The 16,164-nt window shown below is 56.8% G+C and overlaps 2 protein-coding genes across 2 annotated transcripts; one reads left to right on the forward strand and one right to left on the reverse strand.

Moving 5' to 3' along the window:
- The first annotated feature begins 159 nt into the window (after positions 1-159).
- On the forward strand, positions 160-3,528 carry sde2 (SDE2 telomere maintenance homolog (S. pombe)). The gene is made up of 8 exons (XM_062388341.1): positions 160-319; positions 1,052-1,169; positions 1,248-1,359; positions 1,445-1,614; positions 1,959-2,088; positions 2,175-2,309; positions 2,384-2,750; positions 3,102-3,528. Exons 1-8 carry the CDS (start codon positions 221-223, stop codon positions 3,312-3,314), a joined length of 1,344 nt encoding a protein of 447 aa, XP_062244325.1. The 5' UTR covers positions 160-220; the 3' UTR covers positions 3,315-3,528.
- On the reverse strand, positions 3,522-15,591 carry mtif2 (mitochondrial translational initiation factor 2). The gene is made up of 14 exons (XM_062388267.1): positions 15,479-15,591; positions 14,593-14,753; positions 14,399-14,522; positions 14,118-14,289; positions 13,545-13,705; positions 13,283-13,459; positions 12,769-12,908; positions 12,384-12,508; positions 12,071-12,275; positions 11,478-11,730; positions 11,262-11,402; positions 4,454-4,618; positions 3,997-4,137; positions 3,522-3,821 (listed from the first exon to the last, which is right to left on the reverse strand). The coding sequence occupies exons 2-14, from the start codon at positions 14,749-14,751 to the stop codon at positions 3,652-3,654; spliced, it is 2,133 nt and encodes a 710-aa protein (XP_062244251.1). The 5' UTR covers positions 14,752-14,753; positions 15,479-15,591; the 3' UTR covers positions 3,522-3,651.
- Between the last annotated feature and the right edge of the window lie 573 nt (positions 15,592-16,164).

Consider the following 16,164-nt stretch of genomic DNA (forward strand, 5'->3'; position numbering starts at 1 on the left):
GTAGGTTCCTTTTGCTTGTTTCTTACTGCCAGTCTACTGATCCACACTCCAGTCCAGAAGGTGGCGGTAGTGGTCCTATACGCTGGTTTACCAATCGCCAATAGGCACTACTACAAGTCGAAGAAGAGGAAGAAGAAACAGAAGAAGAGGAAGAAGAAGAAGAAGTTAATAACCGGAAGTATCGAACCGGAAGTCCAGTGTTGTTACCTGTAGAGAGAATATGGAAGTGTGTGTGAACGCGCCGCGGCTCCGCTGTAACGCGCAGTTTCCGGTCGGTTCTGTGGTGAAAGATGTTCTGACCCGGTTCGTCCAGCAGCAGGTGAGTGACGTCACAGACAACTTCGAACACACGCACAGCCCGGAATCGACGAGAGTCGCCGTTAGCCCACATGCTAACGTTAGCTAACAACACTGACCGGAAACGGTTCTTCAGACGTTTCATAACATTTAAAAAAGGTTTAAACGGTTTATTGAAAGATTAAGACCCAAACCTCGTGACACCAAAGGACAGTGACGGTGACACCGTGGTCAAGTGATTTTTCCTAACGGATTCAAACGTCTGTCATCACCGTATTTTCCTTTGTTTTAAACTGGTGGAAGTTACTGGAGCACGTGAGTTCTACTGGTCCCGAGAATCCAGAGATATCTCAATATTTAGACTCGAGTTTTAATAAACTTATTTGTTCCCTAGTTAAGAAAAGAACAAGATACACGTGATAACTCAGTTTAAATCCCAGAAGCTTCAGCAGAACGGTTCACAAACGTTTTGAGTGAGTGTGCCCCTGAACATGTTGATCATGTGACCAGTTGCACGAACCGGAAGTAGCGTGTCTACTCTGCAGTGATTTGCTTGGTAACATGAAATACTGAAGGATGAGAAGAAGCAGCAGTTTCTCACATGTTAGAGAACATGTGACCGGCCCACAGATTCTCTGAAGATGTTTTATCACAGTGATGAGAAATGATCCATATCGTCACAGCCCTCGATAAACAACTGGACACGAAGCTGCAGCCAATTCAACTGTGTGTGTCTGTGTGTGTGTTTGTGTAGTTGGGATCCCCTGAGGATTTCTACATCCTCAGAAACGGTCGAGTGTCCGATGTGGAGGATCCATTGCAACATGGAGCCGTCTATCACCTGCAGCCCCGTCTGTGTGGAGGGAAGGGAGGTCAGTCCAGGAGATACACACATCCAGCCGTTGATCAGCTGACTATACAAATACTAACGAGCTCACCTCGTGTTTCAGGGTTCGGTTCGATGCTGCGAGCCCTCGGCGCTCAGATCGAAAAGACCACGAACCGCGAAGCCTGCAGAGACCTGAGCGGACGACGTCTCCGAGACGTGAACCACGAGAAGGAGTGAGTCCCGGCAGACACGACGTGTTGGAGTGACTCCTGTTCTGTGAGGGATGTTGACTCTGTTCTTCTTCTGTGGTGGCTCCAGGATGGCGGAGTGGCTGAAGAAGCAGGCGGAGCGTGAGGCGGAGAAGGAGCAGCGCCGGCTGGACCGTCTGCAGAGGAAACTGTCTGAACCCAAACATCACTTCACTGATCCTCAGTATCAGCAGCAGTGTCATGACCTGTCGGAGCGCCTGGAGGACTCCGTGCTCCTAGGTGAGGGGGGGGGGGGGTCAGAGGTGATAACGTGAACCTCAAACATATCACTCGTCTTCACTGTCGACTTCTGTACAGAAGGTCGAGGCCTCGGTTTTCTACCTCATCAGGTTTCACACGTGTGATGACGTCATTCCATGTGTGGAGAACACACGTGTCGGTCGAGGAGCAGGAAGAAAAGTTCATATAAAGAACTAAAACATATCAATAGCTTTTATGTTCTTATTGATAAAAAACGTTACATATTTGTATATATTGACTTTCTATCAAAGTGTCATTACTTGTATCATTTATTAAAGTCAAAGAGATTCGGTGAGATCATGTTTGAAACCTCTGTGTCTCAGGTCTCCAGGCGTCGTCCAGCGGACACGTGAAGGTGGAGGACGTCTCGGCCACAAAGAGATCAAACTGTGATCAGAGCGAGCAGCCGCCGCAGAAGAAGAAGAAGAAGAAGATGGCTTCAGCGTGTTTCTGGTGAGTTTTGTTCAGGGGGAGGAGCCTGAATTTGACTTGTTTTTTGCTGTTGCTCAGTGTTTTTGAATCTGATGTCATGGTTTCAGGACGGGGGTGGGGGAGCTGGACGAGCTGCTGAGCTCAGAGGACGAAGACGATGAGGGGGCGTCGTCCTCCTCCAGCTGTGGAGCCGTTACCACAACGATGCAGAGAGAGGGGGTGGAGCCTGAGCAGAGCAGCAGGTAGAGATCAGATCAGGAACACGTCAGATTTAGTTTTTTTTAAACTATTTCTGATGAAAACAAATTTGTTACAGCTCGTCCTCCACCTCATCCTCTGCTCGCCAAACCATTAGAGCCTCAGAGAACCAGGAACCACCAGAGACCAGACCCTCAGAGAACCAGGAACCACCAGAGACCAGACCCTCAGAGAACCAGGAACCACCAGAGACCAGACCCTCAGAGAACCAGGAACCACCAGAGACCAGACCCTCAGGGAACCAGGAACCACCAGAGACCAAGGCCTCAGAGAACCAGGAACCACCAGAGACCAGAGCTTCAGAGAACCAGGAACCACCAGAGACCAGAGCTTCAGAGAACCAGGAACCACCAGAGACCAGAGCTTCAGAGATCCAGGAACCACCAGAGACCAGAGCTTCAGAGAACCAGGAACCTAGGCCACAGGTCAGTCATGTGTCTTCTCCTCACCGATGACACCTGGTGGTCGAAAGCTTTGTTTTCAGTTTTCTTTTTATTTGGTTCAAACGCTCCATGATTAAAGTTCAAAGGTCACTGTGATCTCATGAGTCAGGAAGAAATGTCGACTGATCTGATTGGTTGATTCTCATTTTAATATCTTGTGATGTCACGAGATCTGGAGGTCATGTGACGCTGACATTCATCGTTTCGATCAATAATTTAATATCTTATTTGATAAACTCCTTCCTCGTGTTGATGTCGTTAATAAACACTGAGCTCAGTTTGGTTTGAATTAAATATTTATTCATTTACATTAACCCTTCATGCCCCCCCCAGCGGCAGCCTCTGGATCTGTCCTCGGTGTCCTCCGTCGATCAGCTGGAGTCTCTGGGTCTGGACGTCCTGAAGGAGGAACTAATGTCTCGGGGGTTGAAGTGTGGGGGGGCGCTGTCGGAGCGCGCCGCCCGACTCTTCTGCGTCAGGGGGCTGACCCCAGATCAGATCGACCCGGCCTTGCTCTCCAAACCCGGAAAGAAGAGGAAGAAGTGAAGAGGTCAGAGGTCGACCAGACGCTCTTCTCAACGTCAAGGGGAAAGTTCAGTTTTAAAGTGTTAATGTTTCCGACAGGAAGTTCTGGAGAGAAACAGGAAGTGACCTGGGAGTTCGGTCACATGATGTAACTCCAGGTTTTCAGTTCTTTCTTTGTTTTATCCGTTTTTTTTCTCATTCGAATCTTCAAAATAAAGGTCTTGTTTTTTTCTCACCTCGTCTCTGATTGGCTGTTTCTCATGATGTCATGTTGCATCACACAAACCGAGGTCACATTTATCTTGAGATCAATATCCATCATATCTGTCAGTGATTGGAGGATGAACTCGTCCTCGCGTCAGAAGCCCGGGTTCCAGGAAGTGACCTGCGGACAGGCCACGTTCTCAAAACACACGATGAGGTCACCGGGTTTGAACTCCACTGAGTCCCCCGCCGAGACGCCACACTCCATCCCCGTCTTCACCGTCTGCACGTCGTCCTTGTGGTGCCGCAACGCCAGGAGAGAGCCTGCAGGGGGCGCATTAGAGCATCAGCCATGTTTGGAGTCTTCACTTTAAATTGATACAAAACTAGAACTCACTCAGACCTTCAACAGTCTCTTAAAGAACCACATTTGAATCCACTACACATCACACACACTCGTATCTCAGCATGAGAAGAGGCTGTTCCTGGCATCACTCACCCTCCCACACGGTGTCTCGACCTCGGATCAGTCTGAAGGTGTGGCGCCGGTCCAGCTGACCTTTCTGAACCCGACATCCCGCCACAAGAACCTTCTTCTTCCCCACGGAGACCTCGAACATGGCGAGGACCGACGCCTCACCTGGAGGAGGTGAAACAGTTTCCCTTTAGATTCATCATAAGAACGCAAAGGATGCTGGGTAACAGCGTTTAAAGTTAATATAGTTTTTTCTTCAGCGTTTGACACTGACAGGGAGGATAAACAAATTTAAACGTGTGTCACTACCGCCACCTGGTGGCAATCAAGCACCATGACATTTCCCACAAACCCGCCCTGATGCCAGTTGCCTCCCTCAGTTTGATTGGTTAGCTTATTGAGGGTTACATGGGTCGTCCAATCAGAGGTGGAGCAGAGCAGATAAAACATCAGATTCATAATATAGGTGTTATTCACTCACCGATCACGCTCTCGGACTCGAGCGGCGGCAGCTTGTTGCTCAGATCCTCCTTCAGCTGATCCACCAGTTTGTAGATGACCGTGTGAATATTGAGCGGGACGCCTCTCTTCAGCGCCACCTGCTGGACCGACCTGCTGGCCCCGACGTTGAAGCCGTAGATTGACCCTAAATGGAGAGAGAGAGTTTTCTGAAGTCAATGAGGCTTTAGGTCAGAAACTGGTTTATTGATCAGACGTTTGTAACTTGTGTGTTTCATTCTGACGCTCTGTGACCTGAGTCCTGTGACCTCAGGCGTGTCAGGGCGCCGCTCTGTGACCTGAGTCTTGTGACCTCAGGCGTGTCAGGGCGCCGCTCTGGGACCTGAGTCTTGTGACCTCAGGCGTGTCAGGGCGCCGCTCTGTGACCTGAGTCCTGTGACCTCAGGCGTGTCAGGGCGCCGCTCTGGGACCTGAGTCCTTTGACCTCAGGCGTGTCAGGGCGCCGCTCTGTGACCTGAGTCTTGTGACCTCAGGCGTGTCAGGGCGCCGCTCTGGGACCTGAGTCCTGTGACCTCAGGCGTGTCAGGGCGCCGCTCTGGGACCTGAGTCCTGTGACCTCAGGCGTGTCAGGGCGCCGCTCTGGGACCTGAGTCCTGTGACCTCAGGCGTGTCAGGGCGCCGCTCTGGGACCTGAGTCTTGTGACCTCAGGCGTGTCAGGGCGCCGCTCTGTGACCTGAGTCCTGTGACCTCAGGCGTGTCAGGGCGCCGCTCTGGGACCTGAGTCTTGTGACCTCAGGCGTGTCAGGGCGCCGCTCTGTGACCTGAGTCCTGTGACCTCAGGCGTGTCAGGGCGCCGCTCTGGGACCTGAGTCCTGTGACCTCAGGCGTGTCAGGGCGCCGCTCTGGGACCTGAGTCCTGTGACCTCAGGCGTGTCAGGGCGCCGCTCTGGGACCTGAGTCTTGTGACCTCAGGCGTGTCAGGGCGCCGCTCTGTGACCTGAGTCCTGTGACCTCAGGCGTGTCAGGGCGCCGCTCTGGGACCTGAGTCCTGTGACCTCAGGCGTGTCAGGGCGCCGCTCTGTGACCTGAGTCCTGTGACCTCAGGCGTGTCAGGGCGCCGCTCTGGGACCTGAGTCTTGTGACCTCAGGCGTGTCAGGGCGCCGCTCTGTGACCTGAGTCCTGTGACCTCAGGCGTGTCAGGGCGCCGCTCTGGGACCTGAGTCCTGTGACCTCAGGCGTGTCAGGGCGCCGCTCTGGGACCTGAGTCCTGTGACCTCAGGCGTGTCAGGGCGCCGCTCTGGGACCTGAGTCTTGTGACCTCAGGCGTGTCAGGGCGCCGCTCTGTGACCTGAGTCCTGTGACCTCAGGCGTGTCAGGGCGCCGCTCTGGGACCTGAGTCCTGTGACCTCAGGCGTGTCAGGGTGCCGCTCTGTGACCTGAGTCCTGTGACCTCAGGCGTGTCAGGGCGCCGCTCTGGGACCTGAGTCCTGTGACCTCAGGCGTGTCAGGGCGCCGCTCTGGGACCTGAGTCTTGTGACCTCAGGCGTGTCAGGGCGCCGCTCTGTGACCTGAGTCCTGTGACCTCAGGCGTGTCAGGGCGCCGCTCTGGGACCTGAGTCTTGTGACCTCAGGCGTGTCAGGGCGCCGCTCTGTGACATGAGTCCTGTGACCTCAGGCGTGTCAGGGCGCCGCTCTGGGACCTGAGTCTTGTGACCTCAGGCGTGTCAGGGCGCCGCTCTGTGACCTGAGTCCTGTGACCTCAGGCGTGTCAGGGCGCCGCTCTGGGACCTGAGTCCTGTGACCTCAGGCGTGTCAGGGCGCCGCTCTGGGACCTGAGTCCTGTGACCTCAGGCGTGTCAGGGCGCCGCTCTGTGACCTGAGTCCTGTGACCTCAGGCGTGTCAGGGCGCCGCTCTGGGACCTGAGTCCTTTGACCTCAGGCGTGTCAGGGCGCCGCTCTGTGACCTGAGTCCTGTGACCTCAGGCGTGTCAGGGCGCCGCTCTGGGACCTGAGTCCTGTGACCTCAGGCGTGTCAGGGCGCCGCTCTGGGACCTGAGTCCTGTGACCTCAGGCGTGTCAGGGCGCCGCTCTGGGACCTGAGTCTTGTGACCTCAGGCGTGTCAGGGCGCCGCTCTGTGACCTGAGTCCTGTGACCTCAGGCGTGTCAGGGCGCCGCTCTGGGACCTGAGTCTTGTGACCTCAGGCGTGTCAGGGCGCCGCTCTGTGACCTGAGTCCTGTGACCTCAGGCGTGTCAGGGCGCCGCTCTGGGACCTGAGTCCTGTGACCTCAGGCGTGTCAGGGCGCCGCTCTGGGACCTGAGTCCTGTGACCTCAGGCGTGTCAGGGCGCCGCTCTGGGACCTGAGTCTTGTGACCTCAGGCGTGTCAGGGCGCCGCTCTGTGACCTGAGTCCTGTGACCTCAGGCGTGTCAGGGCGCCGCTCTGGGACCTGAGTCCTGTGACCTCAGGCGTGTCAGGGCGCCGCTCTGTGACCTGAGTCCTGTGACCTCAGGCGTGTCAGGGCGCCGCTCTGGGACCTGAGTCTTGTGACCTCAGGCGTGTCAGGGCGCCGCTCTGTGACCTGAGTCCTGTGACCTCAGGCGTGTCAGGGCGCCGCTCTGGGACCTGAGTCCTGTGACCTCAGGCGTGTCAGGGCGCCGCTCTGGGACCTGAGTCCTGTGACCTCAGGCGTGTCAGGGCGCCGCTCTGGGACCTGAGTCTTGTGACCTCAGGCGTGTCAGGGCGCCGCTCTGTGACCTGAGTCCTGTGACCTCAGGCGTGTCAGGGCGCCGCTCTGGGACCTGAGTCCTGTGACCTCAGGCGTGTCAGGGTGCCGCTCTGTGACCTGAGTCCTGTGACCTCAGGCGTGTCAGGGCGCCGCTCTGGGACCTGAGTCCTGTGACCTCAGGCGTGTCAGGGCGCCGCTCTGGGACCTGAGTCTTGTGACCTCAGGCGTGTCAGGGCGCCGCTCTGTGACCTGAGTCCTGTGACCTCAGGCGTGTCAGGGCGCCGCTCTGGGACCTGAGTCTTGTGACCTCAGGCGTGTCAGGGCGCCGCTCTGTGACATGAGTCCTGTGACCTCAGGCGTGTCAGGGCGCCGCTCTGGGACCTGAGTCTTGTGACCTCAGGCGTGTCAGGGCGCCGCTCTGTGACCTGAGTCCTGTGACCTCAGGCGTGTCAGGGCGCCGCTCTGGGACCTGAGTCCTGTGACCTCAGGCGTGTCAGGGCGCCGCTCTGGGACCTGAGTCCTGTGACCTCAGGCGTGTCAGGGCGCCGCTCTGTGACCTGAGTCCTGTGACCTCAGGCGTGTCAGGGCGCCGCTCTGTGACCTGAGTCCTGTGACCTCAGGCGTGTCAGGGCGCCGCTCTGGGACCTGAGTCTTGTGACCTCAGGCGTGTCAGGGCGCCGCTCTGTGACCTGAGTCCTGTGACCTCAGGCGTGTCAGGGCGCCGCTCTGTGACCTGAGTCCTGTGACCTCAGGCGTGTCAGGGCGCCGCTCTGTGACCTGAGTCCTGTGACCTCAGGCGTGTCAGGGCGCCGCTCTGGGACCTGAGTCTTGTGACCTCAGGCGTGTCAGGGCGCCGCTCTGTGACATGAGTCTTGTGACCTCAGGCGTGTCAGGGCGCCGCTCTGTGACCTGAGTCCTGTGACCTCAGGCGTGTCAGGACGCCGCTCTGGGACCTGAGTCTTGTGACCTCAGGCGTGTCAGGGCGCCGCTCTGTGACCTGAGTCTTGTGACCTCAGGCGTGTCAGGGCGCCGCTCTGTGACCTGAGTCCTGTGACCTCAGGCGTGTCAGGGCGCCGCTCTGGGACCTGAGTCTTGTGACCTCAGGCGTGTCAGGGCGCCGCTCTGTGACATGAGTCCTGTGACCTCAGGCGTGTCAGGGCGCCGCTCTGGGACCTGAGTCTTGTGACCTCAGGCGTGTCAGGGCGCCGCTCTGTGACCTGAGTCCTGTGACCTCAGGCGTGTCAGGGCGCCGCTCTGGGACCTGAGTCCTGTGACCTCAGGCGTGTCAGGGCGCCGCTCTGGGACCTGAGTCCTGTGACCTCAGGCGTGTCAGGGCGCCGCTCTGGGACCTGAGTCCTGTGACCTCAGGCGTGTCAGGGCGCCGCTCTGTGACCTGAGTCCTGTGACCTCAGGCGTGTCAGGGTGCCGCTCTGTGACCTGAGTCCTGTGACCTCAGGCGTGTCAGGGCGCCGCTCTGTGACCTGAGTCCTGTGACCTCAGGCGTGTCAGGGCGCCGCTCTGGGACCTGAGTCCTGTGACCTCAGGCGTGTCAGGGCGCCGCTCTGTGACCTGAGTCCTGTGACCTCAGGCGTGTCAGGGCGCCGCTCTGTGACCTGAGTCCTGTGACCTCAGGCGTGTCAGGGCGCCGCTCTGGGACCTGAGTCTTGTGACCTCAGGCGTGTCAGGGCGCCGCTCTGTGACCTGAGTCTTGTGACCTCAGGCGTGTCAGGGCGCCGCTCTGTGACCTGAGTCTTGTGACCTCAGGCGTGTCAGGGCGCCGCTCTGTGACCTGAGTCTTGTGACCTCAGGCGTGTCAGGGCGCCGCTCTGTGACCTGAGTCTTGTGACCTCAGGCGTGTCAGGGCGCCGCTCTGGGACCTGAGTCCTGTGACCTCAGGCGTGTCAGGGCGCCGCTCTGGGACCTGAGTCCTGTGACCTCAGGCGTGTCAGGGCGCCGCTCTGGGACCTGAGTCCTGTGACCTCAGGCGTGTCAGGGCGCCGCTCTGTGACCTGAGTCCTGTGACCTCAGGCGTGTCAGGGCGCCGCTCTGTGACCTGAGTCTTGTGACCTCAGGCGTGTCAGGGCGCCGCTCTGTGACCTGAGTCTTGTGACCTCAGGCGTGTCAGGGCGCCGCTCTGTGACCTGAGTCCTGTGACCTCAGGCGTGTCAGGACGCCGCTCTGGGACCTGAGTCTTGTGACCTCAGGCGTGTCAGGGCGCCGCTCTGGGACCTGAGTCTTGTGACCTCAGGCGTGTCAGGGCGCCGCTCTGTGACCTGAGTCTTGTGATCTCAGGCGTGTCAGGGCGCCGCTCTGTGACCTGAGTCCTGTGACCTCAGGCGTGTCAGGACGCCGCTCTGGGACCTGAGTCTTGTGACCTCAGGCGTGTCAGGGCGCCGCTCTGGGACCTGAGTCTTGTGACCTCAGGCGTGTCAGGGCGCCGCTCTGTGACCTGAGTCTTGTGACCTCAGGCGTGTCAGGGCGCCGCTCTGTGACCTGAGTCCTGTGACCTCAGGCGTGTCAGGACGCCGCTCTGGGACCTGAGTCTTGTGACCTCAGGCGTGTCAGGGCGCCGCTCTGTGACCTGAGTCCTGTGACCTCAGGCGTGTCAGGGCGCCGCTCTGTGACCTGAGTCTTGTGACCTCAGGCGTGTCAGGGCGCCGCTCTGGGACCTGAGTCCTGTGACCTCAGGCGTGTCAGGGCGCCGCTCTGGGACCTGAGTCCTGTGACCTCAGGCGTGTCAGGGCGCCGCTCTGGGACCTGAGTCTTGTGACCTCAGGCGTGTCAGGGCGCCGCTCTGTGACCTGAGTCCTGTGACCTCAGGCGTGTCAGGGCGCCGCTCTGGGACCTGAGTCTTGTGACCTCAGGCGTGTCAGGGCGCCGCTCTGTGACATGAGTCCTGTGACCTCAGGCGTGTCAGGGCGCCGCTCTGGGACCTGAGTCTTGTGACCTCAGGCGTGTCAGGGCGCCGCTCTGTGACCTGAGTCCTGTGACCTCAGGCGTGTCAGGGCGCCGCTCTGGGACCTGAGTCCTGTGACCTCAGGCGTGTCAGGGCGCCGCTCTGGGACCTGAGTCCTGTGACCTCAGGCGTGTCAGGGCGCCGCTCTGTGACCTGAGTCCTGTGACCTCAGGCGTGTCAGGGCGCCGCTCTGTGACCTGAGTCCTGTGACCTCAGGCGTGTCAGGGCGCCGCTCTGGGACCTGAGTCTTGTGACCTCAGGCGTGTCAGGGCGCCGCTCTGTGACCTGAGTCCTGTGACCTCAGGCGTGTCAGGGCGCCGCTCTGTGACCTGAGTCCTGTGACCTCAGGCGTGTCAGGGCGCCGCTCTGTGACCTGAGTCCTGTGACCTCAGGCGTGTCAGGGCGCCGCTCTGGGACCTGAGTCTTGTGACCTCAGGCGTGTCAGGGCGCCGCTCTGTGACATGAGTCTTGTGACCTCAGGCGTGTCAGGGCGCCGCTCTGTGACCTGAGTCCTGTGACCTCAGGCGTGTCAGGACGCCGCTCTGGGACCTGAGTCTTGTGACCTCAGGCGTGTCAGGGCGCCGCTCTGTGACCTGAGTCTTGTGACCTCAGGCGTGTCAGGGCGCCGCTCTGCGACCTGAGTCCTGTGACCTCAGGCGTGTCAGGGCGCCGCTCTGTGACCTGAGTCTTGTGACCTCAGGCGTGTCAGGGCGCCGCTCTGGGACCTGAGTCTTGTGACCTCAGGCGTGTCAGGGCGCCGCTCTGTGACCTGAGTCCTGTGACCTCAGGCGTGTCAGGGCGCCGCTCTGGGACCTGAGTCCTTTGACCTCAGGCGTGTCAGGGCGCCGCTCTGTGACCTGAGTCCTGTGACCTCAGGCGTGTCAGGGCGCCGCTCTGGGACCTGAGTCCTGTGACCTCAGGCGTGTCAGGGCGCCGCTCTGGGACCTGAGTCCTGTGACCTCAGGCGTGTCAGGGCGCCGCTCTGTGACCTGAGTCTTGTGACCTCAGGCGTGTCAGGGCGCCGCTCTGGGACCTGAGTCCTGTGACCTCAGGCGTGTCAGGGCGCCGCTCTGGGACCTGAGTCTTGTGACCTCAGGCGTGTCAGGGCGCCGCTCTGTGACCTGCTGTTGAACCCGTGTTCTTACCTGCGAACGTCTCCGCCATGTTGACGTCGTTCTCTGAAACGTCCCCGATGCCGAAGTGGACGACCTCCAGCTCACACTGCTGCTGAGCGTCGTAACTGTCCAGGATGTTCAAGATGGCCTCCACTGACCCGTCCACATCACCTGGAGGTCAAAGGTCAGTCAACGGTCAGCTGTTAACCTTTTAGGTAATGTTGCTTTGGGCCAATCGCAGCGCACCTTTGATGATGAGCGGCAGCCTCAGCTGCTCGTCCGGACTCCTCTCACTCGGACGCACAGAGAACTTGGTCTTGTTGGCTCGGTACAGCGCCACCTTCCTCTTCCTCCAGCTCAGGTGAGATAGCTCCGCCCTCTCCCTCCTGTACTCCTGCAGGTGGACTTCCTGTTTGAGCTCGATGGCGCTCTGCTCCTCCTGCAGCTTCAGCCCCTCCGCCTCACTGCTCCTCCACTCCACCACCTCCCTCGCTCGCTGCTGCTCCGCAAACAAACATCAAACATACCTCAGTTTCAGCTCCTCACATGTGAGGTCACGTGACCTTCGACCTCTGAACAGTTCTCAAAAATCTGACAGACACCAAAAACACATAATACCTCCGGCCACTAGGTGTAGCCAGCGCAGAGGATAATAATAAAACAGCGTAAGTTATATTTATGGTTTTATTTATTATTTATTTATAACATGAGTTTATTTGTTCTTTTTTATATTTTATTTAAATGCGTTTATGAAGAAAGTATTAATTATAGCCATAAACCGAGTGATCAGCTTGTCATGGAGCTGATGACTCATTCAGAGGTCAAAGGTCAGTTCTCACCTCAGACTCCACCTCCAGGATGACGTCACCAGCAGAGGGCAGCTCCTTCCACCCCACCACCTCCACCGCACAGCTCGGCCCCGCCTCCGTCAGCGCCCGCCCGTTCTCGTCAAACAGGAGGCGGACCTTAGCCCAACTCTTTCCCGCCACCAGGACACACCCCCGCCTCAGCGTCCCCCGCTGGACGATGGTGGTCGTTACAGGACTGAGGAGACACGTGAGAGGTTAGGACTCCTTGAAGCGACAGAGCAGTGGGTTGATGACATCACACACACAGTGATGACATCACACAGTGGGGGGGGGGCGTTCTCACCCTTTGCCTTTGTCGGTGCGACTCTCGATGACGAACCCCTCGACGAGGCCGCTCGGATCCGCCTTCAGCTCCAGAACCTCGGCCAGCGCCACCGTGGCCTCGGTCAGAGCGAGCAGGTTGTCCCCCTGACCACAACATGACATCATCACCTGGCGGCCTGCAGGGGGCGCTGCAGCTCACCGGGTCACTGACCCACACGTTCTACACGCTGACCAGTTTATACAAGATAATATAGAACGAAACGATTGAACTTCCAGAATGAACTTCAGAAGATTCAGGTTTTATCTCTAAACGCCTCCTCAGCTGACTATAAAGGTCCCGCCCCTAAAGTCCCCGGACCAATCAGGAGAGAGCCTCAGCTGTGAATCATCTCAGTGTGTGTCACCTTCAGGGCGGAGATGTGGATCGTCTGCACGTCTCCTCCGAACTCCTCACACACGACATCGTGAGCCAGCAGCTCCCGCTTCACCCGATCGGGGTCCGACTGAGCTTTGTCACATTTATTCACCGCCACGATGATGGGAACTGAAACACACACAGACACACACAGTCACACACAGACACACACACAGTCACACACAGTCACACACACAGTCACACACAGACACACACACAGTCACACACACAGTCACACACACAGACACACACACAGTCACACACACAGTCACACACACAGACACACACACACAGTCACACAAACAGTCTCACACACACAGTCACACACACAGTCACACACACAGACACACACACAGTCACACACACAGTCACACACACAGACACACACACACAGTCACACAAACAGTCTCACACACACAGACACACACACAGACACACACACAGACACACACACAGTCACACACACAGGGAGGCGGAGCAGCGGTGACGGGTGGAGCTCTTACCCCCCGCCCTCCTGGCGTGCTGGATGGACTCCACCGTCTGGTTCATGACGCCATCATCGGCCGCCACCACCAGGATGACGATGTCGGTGGCCCTGGCTCCCCGGGCCCTCATGGAGGAGAAGGCTGCGTGCCCCGGAGTGTCCAGGAAGGTGATCTTCTCGCCGGTCGGCAGCTGAACTGGAGGTAAAGAACCCTCGTAGTTGATTTTCTGTTATTGATCAATAATCAATAAGTTGTGTGAATAACGTTTTCTGATGTTTACCCAGAAAGGCTCCGATGTGCTGGGTGATTCCTCCGGCCTCCATCGCCGCCACCTGACTCTTCCTCAGACTGTCCAGCAGGGTGGTCTTACCGTGGTCCACGTGACCCATGATGGTGACCACCGGGGGGCGTACCACCAGGCTGGACAGGTCTGCTGGAGGGCTGATGATGTCACAGGTCAAAGGTCAGAGAGGAATGAATGTTACATGTGACGGGTTAGCCTCCGAGCTAACGGTGCTAACGATAGATCAGAAATGTACAAAGTGTCATTAACTCAGTTTGGTCTAATGGCGGCTGGCCACTGTCATCGAGGTGCATGACGCCATCTGCTGAATGTGACATGTGATGAATATGATCAAAACCATTGAGCACTTCCTCTTCCTCTTCCTCTTCCTCTTCCTCTACTCGGTCCACTGGCAAAAACTACGTGTCTGTTTCTACGAAGAAATGTTTTCTCAAGTCGAACAACATGTTCTATTATGTTTGGTCAGATTGAAGCTGTGTTCTGATTGGTTGGTTTGTAGCTGTGTTCTGATTGGCTGATGGTGCCTGAGTGGCTTCCTGTCCCTCTTACCTGCGGTGGGCGTCCCGGTTGGTTCTCTTCCTGCTCTCGCTCAGATTGGCCCATTTAAACTTCATCCCCGATCGAGTCACCACCTCTTTGATCCAGTTCTCGTCCAGAACCGAGTCCGGATCCAGAGAGTCCAGGTCCACCGAGGTGTTGAGCAGGGCCTCGAACACGTGATCTGAAACACAGAACTTGATTGGTCAGGCTCCAGGATCAGGTTCAGGATCAGGATCAGGATCAGGATCAGGATCAGGATCAGGAGCCGGTGGGTCCCAGTCGGCTCTTACCACAGTCTCTGCTCATGGCCTCAGCGAGAGCCGCCACCGTCATCCTCTGACTGATCTCCACTTCCTGTTTGTCCACTTTGGGTTTGACCTTCGGGATCTTCGGCTCTTTCTTTTGACCTTTGACCTGCAGACACATCTGGATATCAAGGACCAAGTAACGAAGGCACGTCCAATAGACAGGAAGTCGGACTCACCTGTTTGGAGGCATACTTCCTGTTCTGCGGACCGGCGAACAAGGGGGCGGGGCTCTGGACAGGGCCGCCGAGGGGCGGAGACAGGAAGCTGCGGAGCAGAGCCGGGTCGGCGTGGACGACTCGCCGCGCTGCACGCATCACTGATGACATCACACTCATACCTGCAGAGTCCAGGTAGAGAGAGACGATGGTGCGTTCAGGGACACGTGAACTGACAGTTCAGCTGATTAATATTAATATCATGTTTGTTCATGACGTCACACGGAACATGTATGTACTCTGTGTGTAACATGAATATAGATTCAGACGGAGCTCATGAACATCTCAGAGACCAGATGGTCCCCTCGGTGTTAGTTTGTCCCCAGGTCCACTGAGAGGAACCTGGAGTCAGGACCAGGACATGTGACCCACATATAGAACAAGTCTCCAGGACAGCTTCCTTCCACCTGCACAGTGTGATGAACCTGAGGAACATCCTGTCTCAGAAGATACTCCATCTGCTCCCTCTAGACTGGACCAGTGCAGGTCTTTATGATCAGGAGGTCCCAGTGAGTCTGTGGGAAGCCTCCAGTTGGTCCAAGAGGAACCAGAAGAGATCACATGACGGCTCTGAGCTGCTGCACTGGCTCCCTGTGAAACTCAGGAGATCAAGATCCTCACAGGCTGAGGGAGAACTCCCATCATGCACCGAAGTCTCTCTCTCTCTCTCTCTCTCTCTCTCTCTCTCTCTCTCTCTCTCTCTCTCTCTCTCTCTCTCTCTCTCATTAGTTTCACTTTGTTCAGTGTCTCGTGCTGACGGAAATAAAGCCTTTGAACCACGTGACCCCGCTGAACCGGACGCGGTGTCACGTGCTCACCTTCCCGGGGGTCCAGTGGCCGGACTCACCTGAGTTCACCTGAGTCCTCGACTTCAGCTTCTTCTCTCAGCTCATCTTCATCAGTCGCTCTAACCTCACACAGGGCGCCGCCATGACAGTCCGCTGGCAGAGCGGCAGCAGCCCACAGCGCCCCCTGTCGGCGCGGAGCGGAACTGGATCGTGTCTCCTGACTGAAGGATGGATGCTGGGTCCACAGAGGGTTCTGGTGGACCTGTGTTCACTTCCTGTTGATGTGAGGTTCTCAAACCAGCCGTGGTTCTTCCCTCGGTTCCTTCAGCTCATCGTCTAGAACCAACACATCTGATAAAGGTCCCACAGCTCGTTTCCTTTATTCACCCTCAGCATCTCTCCTGTCCAACATGTGAACCGGTGCTGATATGATTAAATAATGTTCTTCATTCAAAATAACATACATCAGAAATTCACTTCAAATAATAAGTCACAATTAACACTTGAATATACACCAGATATCATGTGTCCCACAATGTTTTACTTTCAAAACATTTGAACATAATCATTTGTTCTTTCCTTTTGATTTTGAATCGTCAGGGTTGATTGTGTGTGTTGCTGTATGTATATATGGATATTTATTTCATTCTTATTTATTTATTTATTTTCTCAATGTATTAACTCCTCATTGTACCCTCGGCACCATTGTAAATGAGGGTCTTATTCCTCAATGTGTTTTCCGAGG

This window comes from Platichthys flesus, chromosome 5, assembly GCF_949316205.1.
Source record: "Platichthys flesus chromosome 5, fPlaFle2.1, whole genome shotgun sequence".
Lineage (NCBI taxonomy): Eukaryota > Metazoa > Chordata > Actinopteri > Pleuronectiformes > Pleuronectidae > Platichthys > Platichthys flesus.